At 60.3% G+C, this 9,082-nt stretch overlaps 1 protein-coding gene across 2 annotated transcripts; it reads right to left on the bottom strand.

Annotated features, from left to right (window-relative positions):
- Positions 1 to 5,068: 5,068 nt before the first annotated feature.
- Positions 5,069 to 9,025, bottom strand: SLC25A28 (solute carrier family 25 member 28). 2 transcript variants are annotated; one of them, XM_066555020.1, is made up of 4 exons: positions 8,708 to 9,025; positions 8,366 to 8,594; positions 7,546 to 7,602; positions 5,069 to 6,172 (listed from the first exon to the last, which is right to left on the bottom strand). In XM_066555020.1, the coding sequence occupies exons 1-4, from the start codon at positions 9,008 to 9,010 to the stop codon at positions 5,655 to 5,657; spliced, it is 1,107 nt and encodes a 368-aa protein (XP_066411117.1). In that variant the 5' UTR covers positions 9,011 to 9,025; the 3' UTR covers positions 5,069 to 5,654. The 2 variants fall into 2 exon arrangements, with proteins under 2 accessions (XP_066411117.1, XP_066411115.1); XM_066555018.1 differs by lacking the exons at positions 8,366 to 8,594; positions 8,708 to 9,025 and adding an exon at positions 8,024 to 8,336.
- Between the last annotated feature and the right edge of the window lie 57 nt (positions 9,026 to 9,082).

Raw genomic sequence — 9,082 nt, 5'->3', positions numbered from 1 at the left:
TCAACCAAGGATCCAGCTGACCTGTCCACAGAGGGGGCTGAATCTTTGTCCCCTCCAGAACAGAGTGCTGCTGGAGGTCAAAGCTGCCCCTGTGTCCTGCCAGAGCCCTTCCCGGTGACATCATGCCACTGTCTCCCGCCTAGGCAATAAATAAAACCCACAGACGCTTCCCCGGGACGAGCTTTCTCCGCGCCCGGCGCTGCTGCAGGCGGGCAGTGCCGGGGCCAGCGGGGTCCCGGGTGCTGCCCGGGATGCTCCGGTCCCCCCGGGCTGCCAGGAGGGCCAGGGACACTTGCTCCCGGGGCCTGTCCCCAAGCGAGATACGCCACCGCCATCTATCGGCCAGCGCCCGGGGACAGGCAGTGACAGACCCCGTCCTGTCCCCGCCGTCCCGCGGAGCTCCCGCAGCGGGGCTGGACTCGCTTTGGGGTGCCCGGGTCCCCCCTACAAGGCTCGGAGAGCCTCGGGGCGGGGGCAGAGGGACACAGCGGACAAGGGAAGGCTGGGCCGGGTTCGTGGGCTCCGGGCAGGCGGTTCGTGCCCACGGCACGGCCCTGCGGGAGCTGCGGGATCCCGAGCCCCGCGGGAGCCTTGCTGCACCGGGCAGCATCACCGGGGCTGTGCGCGCTGCAAGGGCACCCACCCGTGCCCGCCGCGAGGGGAGCTGGGGACAAGGCCAGTGTCCCTTCCCTTCTCTAGGCACCGTGCGGCTCCCTTGCTAGTGAGCAATGCTTTGCTGTGTTCTTTAGGTAAGCAGGAGCACCCAGTCTCTGTGAGACCCAGCAGATTTTCAGCTCTGTTTTTTTTTTGTTTTTGCCCCAAAATAATGCAATTCACCTAATTACAGGAGCCCCCCTAAAATTCCTGATGCCCTGACACTGCTTGGTGACTCCTTCCTGCAAGTTCCTGCCCAAGGACGCAGGATGGCTGGAGGTGTCCAGCGCCCGGTGCCTGTCGCAGCTGCATCCTCACCAGAGGGAGCTGTGTCCCACACTGAGGCACAGCCCAGTTTTGGCCCAGTTCCCCACCTTTTTTATAGCCCTTGGCAATGCTCCAGGTGACACTGCTCAGGTCTACGCACATCCAAAGGTGCTTGGATTTCCATTCCTCCTGGCACCCACCTAGCCGTGCCAGGAGTTTCCTACGTCAGTCCCAAAGCTGTATTGCCCCGGGGGGCATTGCAGGCTTTCTCTGGGGCTGACTCTGGCTACCAGTGCAATATCTGCAGACATGCTGGGCCAGGGAGATTAGGGCTGAAGCCTCCAGCAATCCCCTGGAACAGCCATTGCTTCAGCTGCTTTTGAGGATGATCCCAGACCAAGCTCCAGTGTCACAGCGTGGCTGAGCTGACCTCACCCATGTGAGGATGCTTGCAAGAGTGACTCCTGCTGCCACCCCTGTGCCACTCCCATCCAGCCCAGGAACAGTTCCTTCCCCACTTCTGTCACCTCCCCAGTGCAACAGGCCATCTGCCCACACCCCAGTTCCAGCCAGGATGCTACGTTGCTGTCCTTTGTTGGGGGAATTTGACACAGAAGCCTGCACTAAGTATGGGTGTTCACCCAGAATCTTCCCATCAGAGCAAACATGCCCAGAGCTGTCCCAGCCCAGCCTAGGGGATTGCTTCTTCTCTGTAGACAGCAAAGAAGGTTTCCAGCCTCAGCTCTACCTTTCAGGGTATATTCCCTGCCTAGAAAGGGAGATAGCCTTTCAGGCTATTCCCTGTCCATGCTTGGACAGAGCCAGGCAGGCTGGGACCAACCCAGCCCGGAGATGCCTCTGCCAGGCAGTGATGTGGGTCAGGAGGGGCTTTCCCAGCCCACCAGAGGCAATGTCTGCTCTGTGTCCAGGAGCCCCAGTGCTTGTGTTCAGCACTGCTGCGAGGCCGGGAGGTCATGAGAACTCGTACAGCTTTATTGGGGTCTGACACAGCCCTGAGGAATCCCAGAGCCAGGGTAGGCTGGGGCTGCAGGGAGGCTGGGAGCCCATCTCTGTGCTCCCCATGGGCTCCAGCCACCTCCTCCCACCGGGCAGGGCTGTCAGGCACCCACTGCAGAGGGGCTGTGGGGCAGGAAAGCCCAGGGGCAGCCCAGGGTGCTGGCAGAGCACAGGGATGTGGTTTCCAGGGCAGTGCTCCGGCCCCCCTGCCTGCCCCTGAGCTGGGCTGACAAAACCCTCTGAGCACTGGGACCCCGGTGCCTGTGTGGGGTCACCAAGGCAGGAGCAGCTCTTGCCCACTGACCCCAGCTGAAGGTACAGGACAGACACTGGAGAGATCTCCCCGCTTCTTTCTCTGAGTAAGATGAACCCTCAGCCCCCAGCTTCCCTCACGCCAGCTCTGCCCTTAACCTGCAGGGGTGCAGCCATCTCCAGTTACCCCAGGAAGGCAGCTGGGGGCTCCTGAGCTGCTCCTGGCACAGCAACCTCAAGGCTGCCTGAAATAGTTTGGGCTTGTGCCATAGCACAGCCCCAGACCTGTCACCTGGAGCAGGGCCAGGCCAGTGGTGCTTGGTCTGCCTGGTCAGGGGCTGCAGGGCTCTCCCCACCCAGAACACACCAGGACAGGGCTCAAGGGGCAGCTGGACACAGGAAGGCAAGGCAGCAAACCCCTGCCCGTGCTGGATGTGGCTGGGGATCCTGCACGGAGGGAAAGGAAAAGGGATTGTCTCCAAAACTCTGCTGGGCTGGGCATTGCTTCCTTGCTGGAAAGCCAAAAATAGTCTCTTTACTCAGAAGAGGCTGTAGGAGGAGAGATCTCCCTCGAAGCACAGCCAAATACCTAGGAGGCCATAGGACAGACCCAGAGCAGTGTGGCTGCACTGAGAGGCATTATCAGACTTTGGAAAGACAGCAGCCACAGCTGAACCAGCCAATAACTCCATTGCCTCCAGGCACCTCATCATGCCAAAGGTGCCAGAGGAACCAGTCTGTCTGGCAAGAGAACACCCCCACCCTGGCAGAGCTGGGCAGCAAACTGCCACGGCCAGCCCTTAGCTTGTGTCAGGCATTCAGCTCAGACATGGCAGCAGGAGGACATTTCTCCTGTCCACTGTGGCCTGGCCCAAGGGATATCTGGGAATCCCCACGGCAGCTCTACTGTCCCTGCAGTGCCAAGCCCAGAGCAGGCAGTGCCATTCCCTGCAGGGCTGCTGCTGCCTGCCCTGTGAAACACCCAGCTGCTGCTGGGCAGGCTGGCACAGCGCCCTGTGTGAGAGCAGAAAGGCTGTGCCCTTGCCAGGGGAATGCTTTAGGCCAAGTGCTCACACAGCAGCATTTCTGGGCTGTGCTGACTTATCATCTCCCTGTTCCTGGGGGTCTCACTCCCTCCCCAGCACTTCTGTGGGCTGTTACTCTTGGAAAACATCCTAGAGACACTTTCAATCATGCCTTCATCCACTGACATTTATAGAGCTTCTTCCAGCAGCTGATGGATTTAACAGTGTGAATCTTCCCCCAGCCCCAGTCTGTTTATGCCTTTCCCTCCACGGGCTTTGTCATTACCCCAGTGCATGGCTAAAGGCAAAGCTGCAGCTCTGCTGCCAACAGCTTTCAGCTTCTGGGCACAGACCCGTCTTGGCAAAGCCCAGTTGTACCCATCTTCTGCACACTCCTGTCTAATGCCCTGCCCTCCAACCCAATCCTGCTCTGGTCTCTCCCAGCCATCTCTGCTTCTCCCCCTTTGTGAAGGAGCTGCAGGGCTGCCAAATCTTGCAATACTCAGACTATTTCTTGAAGTCTCAGCTCCTGAAATAGTGGGAAAACTTCAATTTCCTGATCTCCTGCAGCTTTTGTGTCTTTAAGGAGTTTCTCATCCTTCTGCTTGTGCAGAAAAAGCAGGGACCAGGAGCTTGCAGCCCATGCCAGGGAGCAGAGGACGGGCACAGCACACAACCAGGAGGACCCAGGCTGCAGAGCAGTGGCTGTGGCTGCTCTGTGCCAGGGACACCCAGACCTGCCAGGCAGACATCAAAAATCCGACAGGTGGTCATTCAGCTTCCCTCACCACCTCGAGGAACCAGGGCAAGAGAGATGTGTAAGGGAAAGGTGGATGCAGGGCTGGGCAGGGGCTTGGGCAGGGTGTCAAGCACCCAGCCCTGGAGTGCAGGCGTCCCTTTCATCAAGCTCTGGTGGAGCCCAAAGCCACTGAGGGCAGCACATCCTCCCTGCTCACCCAGCAGCTTTTCCAGCCACAGGAAATCCCCTCTGTCCTCACCACAGCCCACTCCAGCAGTCTTCTGGGCAGGTCAGGCCAGCAGATCCTCTGGAGCAGCTCTGATCTGACCCAGATACCCACTGGCAGCACATACCACAGCAGTGAATGCATTTCCTCCAGGGAATTATTTTTTGGGCATGCTTCCGTGGGACACATGCCACACCTGAAAGCACTGGGAGAGTTCACCCATGAGCACCTTGTTCAAGAAACCCAGAGATCTGCTCTGGGCAGGTCAGCACTATGAGGCAATACTTTAGTGCTCAGCTCACAGCTCCACAGTTGGGTGGGACCCTAAAATAAACTGGTATCAAGACAACTAACATGCTAAAAAAAAATTATTCTACTAATTACCACTAGATTGGAAAAGACATTAGCACTCTGAGCAATTTTGAGACACTCATCAAGCATCAAACCAGTCTAATTACTCAAACTCACAGGGCAAAAGCTCTGCCAAGCCCCAAATCTCCTATACGAGGTGCACAAAGCCTACCAGCTTCACTCAGCACCAAATTCCTGTGCTGTTCCTGACACACAACCCCTCCTGCCAGCATCTCCCATTTGGAGCAATTTGGAAGCATCCTGAGGACCACCAGTCAGACTGAGGGTGTGGGACTACTTTGCCACGGAACATAAATCTCAGTGATGGACCATGAGGCAGAGGGGATGGGGGCACCTTCATCCCTGCAGCTGCCAGGGTGACTGGGCCAGACAGGCCCCCTTCTCCCACCACCACCCCCAGACTGCTCCCCCCTCCCCTGCTCTGGCATCCATCAGAAGAGCTCAGCACCAGGCACAGTCAGAAAGGCACAGTGCTGGCAGCTGGGCCATGCTGGAGGTAAGAATGGGACATGAGGATAGAGCAGAACTGTTTTTATTGGAGGTGTCAAGAGCAGGAACAAGAACAAACCTAGAGGCTCCCTCCTCAAGTGCCATCCTCCCCTCGCCCACCACCACCACCACCACCACCACGGGGGCAGCCAGCATCACATGTGCGTGCTACGAGACAACGGCCAGACTTACACTGTGCTTCAGCCAAAAGCCAGGCAAAGCCCCCAGCACCCCGCTGCCACCCCCTCCTCGGTGACTGCGAGCTCAGCTTGGCCCCGCCAGGGGAAGGGCAGCACATTCACCTTCCCTCTGAGCAGGGCTGAGTTTTGCGTGAGATGCTGTGGTTAAGGGAAGTCGGGAGCACAGCTCCACCAAAGTGCCAGGGCAGGTGACCTGGGCTGCAGCTCCCATGGGATCTTGGAGGAGCCCAGCAGAGAGCAAGCTGTGCAGCCTGGGCAGGGCTGCCACAGCCACAGGCAAAAACGGCATCGCTAAACCCCAAAGGGCTTCGCTGCCCCCTCTCTTCAACACAAACCAAACCAAAGGGGAGAGGGGTCAGAAGACACACCAGGAGGGGATGTGAGACGGGTCTGGAACGGCGTTTGGCTCTGCATCACTTGCCAGCCCGACGCTCCTCCTGGCGCTTGGTGAGGATGTATTTGAAGAACTCGTACACGGACCAGGCAATTGCTGTCGAGGGCATCTGAAAGATGACTCTGGCCTGGACCCCTCTGAAGTAGGCGGGCACACCGCCCACCTGGTACACCGTCCTGAAGGCATTAGCCATGCCTGTGATGTGTCCGCTGATGTTGGAGCTCAAGGCCAGGGACTCCTGGGTGTTGAGCAGCGTTTTGCAAACGTCCAAAGGCGTCGTGGCGGCAGCAGCGACGGCCCCCGCGCAGGCTCCAGAGACCACATGGGAGCCCGGGTTGTACTGTCTGTGGGGGTTGAGCTGCTCTTGCAGGAACTCATAGGTCATGAAGTGAATGGCTTGGAAGGGGATGTTCATGGTGAGCTGGGTGGTGTAGCTGCGGTAGAAAGCCCCGGCCCCTTCGTTGCGCCACACAGCCCGCACACAGTCCATCACGTGCTGGTAAGGCGAGTTGTACATCTGCATCCTCTGCTTCACCACTTGGGACAGGCAGCGGCAACCAGCACCCGGGCACGGAGGGGGAGAGGAGAGAGAAGGGTAAACACAAAGCCAGGCTTCCTCCAACTGCTTGGAGTTTGGTGACACTGGCCTAAGAGCTGAAGAGAGACAACTCGAACCACCGGTGCCCACGGGTCTCCAGACAGGACACCAGCTGTTTAAATCTGCTGAGGCATCACTGCCACAGAGACATCACCATTCACATGCCACAGCCTCAGGGAATATCCTGATATCCCATTGCTTACAGTCCAGATCCACCCTTGCTCCTGAGCAACCAGTGTTTCCCCATCCACTGCTGCAGAGCTATCAGTCAGTCAGAAGAACCCCCTGGCATCCAGTCTCTTATTTCCCAGAGAACTCTCGATCTGGATAAGACTGTCCCCCCCCTGCCACCCCCACTGCAGCCCAGAATAACCACAGCTCATTGCAGAGCCCACTAGCCAGGAACTGTTAGCAGCCACTGCCAAAATGCAGCCACTCTGGGCAAGGTTCAGAGCCAAACCCCCCTAAACCATCCAAGAGTGGGACAGGGAAGTCCAGAGCACAGCCTGCCACTGTTCTACCTCCCCCTATCTCAATGTGACCATAAGGAGCTGAAAACTGCTGAACTACTACAGTCATGACAAGAGGAGCTCCATGACAATGGTCTGGCAGCTGCCTGCTCCTCAGGGTCCCTGTCATGCAGTGGGGAGGCAGGATCTGTGCCCACACCAGCTGGAGCCTGCACTATCACAAGCCCTCCAGTTTAAAAGGGAAAAATACCTTCATGACTGGCCTTTGCTCATTGCTTCTCCTTCTCCCACCACTTCCATGGACTCAGTAAAATTACTAACTCCCTATACCTTTTTCATATATACCAGGCTCATCGAAATCAGCATCTTCCAGACATTTCAGAAGATCTCCCTTCTCCCAACTTGTCTAGCACGTTTTTATACCCCACTCTTTTAGTCTTTCTCTTGAACACAGGCCCACAACTGTACCACCTCTTCCCTAGATCTCAATACAGCAGTGCCCAGCTTCCACACACTCAGAATGACTTTGGCAGTGCCCATCACATCTCTCTTCCCTTCTCTCCTGCTCCAGGTTACAGTCCCCAGCCAAACTCCTGGATGAAAAGCCCATGCCCTCCCTCCCAGCTTCTCCTGAACCGTGGTTTGCTGTGGTCCCGAGTTAATCTCTTCTACCCACCCTGCTCACAACAGGCAGCCACCAGGGTCCCTAACTGGAGGCACGGGCCCCCAAAGAACCCCTGCAGTCAGGCAAGAACAAGAGCACTCTCTGTGCTACAGAGGGGACCCAAGAAGCTCGGGCAGACCCTGACTGTCCCTTCCCAGCAGGCCGGGACCATCATTACCTTCAGCAGGGTTCATGGCTGCATCGTGGAGCAACGTTGCTACACACCCGGCTGCACCTGCAAAACAAGAACTGCCACATGTGAGGGGGGGGAAAGGTGAGGGACCCTGGGACTCCAGCACAGCCCCAAGTCCCTGGCCAAGGCACAGGAGGAGGCCCATGAAAAAGGTGAGATCTGAAGGCAGCCTCCATGTCCCTTCCAAAAGGCACGCTGGTCCTCAGGGGTTCCCACCCAGAGCGAGATAGAGAGGGGGAAGATTGTGACAGGCTTCCATGTCCCATGGGCTGACCAGGACTCATTTGTGCCCATTCCTTGGGGGACAGGGCAATGCCCCAGCTGGCAGGGAGGCTCATGGTGAGTGTCCCCATGTCCCGCTGGCACTCCACTGCATGCCTGCCAGGGGCGGAACGTGCCCTGCTCTCCCCTCAGCCCCATGCTCCCCCTACTGTGGCGGGTCCTGGAGAAGGGTAACGGGCACCATGGCGAGACGGGCTCCGAAACCACATGGCACTCCTGGGGCGAGCTCTGGCACTGCCGACCCACGGGGCCACGGCCAGTCCCAGCTTGTCTGCAGGCAGCTCCCGTCCACCGGCATCCTCCCGAGCCAGGGCCACCGACCTGCTTCAGGCCAGACCTGGCAGCAGCTCTGGCAGGCGCGGCGCGGAGCGTCCCCGTGCCCGGCACCGTGCGGCTGGCTCATGGCTGGAGAGAGCACAGGGCTTTAGGACATCCGCGGCACCCCGAACCCGCGGCGGGACCTCCGTACCGCCACACGGGCCGCTCCCACCCCGCTCCCCCCCGGGCCTGGCGGGGCCGGTACCGTTGGCCACATGGCTATTGCCCCCCGCGTGGATAACGTCGCTCAGCGTCTTTTTTAACTTTTCGTAGCAGGCGAAGTAGAGGGCGTGCGCCGGCCCGGCGCCGGTGGCCGTGATGTTCAGGCCGCGCATGGGCCGCCAGACGCCCTCGGTGCGGGCGATGCGCCACAGGGCCTCCAGCACGTTCCGGTAGCGAGCAGCGGGCTCCGGCTGCAGGCTCTGCATCCGCGTCTGCAAAACAGGGCGGGCCCGGCCGTGCGGCTCGTCAGACCGTGCCCGGGGCTCCCGGTGGGACGCGCCGGCCCCCCCCCCCCCCCCTCCCCGCGCCCGCGCGCCGCCGGCACCTTGACGCAGTCGATGGGGTACATCACGCAGTGCTCCATGACGCCGGCCACGGCGCCCGCCAGCATGTGCGTGGACACGGCGGCGCCCTGCGGCAGCGCCTCGTAGTCGGGGGCGGGCGGGGAGCGCGGCTCGGGGCCCCCCGGGCCGGGACCGGGACCCGGCGCCACCTCCGTCTCCGCGCCGCCCCGCCGCGCCCGGCCCGCGCCGCCGCCGCCCATCAGCAGCAGCAGGACGCGGCCCGACTCCGCGCCGCCCCGCGCGCCGGGGCCCGCGCCCGCCCCCGCTCCCGCCCCCAGCTCCATCGCGCCGCCGCCGCCGCCGCCGCCCCGGCCCGCGCCCGCCGCGCCCCGCGCCGCCCCGCCCCTCCCCGATGC

Source organism: Molothrus aeneus, chromosome 8, assembly GCF_037042795.1.
Source record: "Molothrus aeneus isolate 106 chromosome 8, BPBGC_Maene_1.0, whole genome shotgun sequence".
NCBI classification, from domain to species: Eukaryota; Metazoa; Chordata; class Aves; order Passeriformes; family Icteridae; genus Molothrus; species Molothrus aeneus.
The sequence above is the reverse complement of the archived record's forward strand: the minus strand, read 5'-3'. Positions and strand labels throughout refer to the sequence as shown.

Bases quoted from the DNA above. Each gene is read 5' to 3' on its own strand.
- SLC25A28 (XM_066555020.1), bottom strand. From the start codon at position 9,010: ATGGAGCTGGGGGCGGGAGCGGGGGCGGGCGCGGGCCCCGGCGCGCGG. The intron at 7,603-8,365 runs GTACCGGCCCCG...CTTGTTTTGCAG, and splicing joins CAATAGCCATGTGGCCAACG to GTGCAGCCGGGTGTGTAGCA. The intron at 6,173-7,545 runs GTAATGATGGTC...GCCTGTCCCAAG, and splicing joins AGCCATGAACCCTGCTGAAG to TGGTGAAGCAGAGGATGCAG.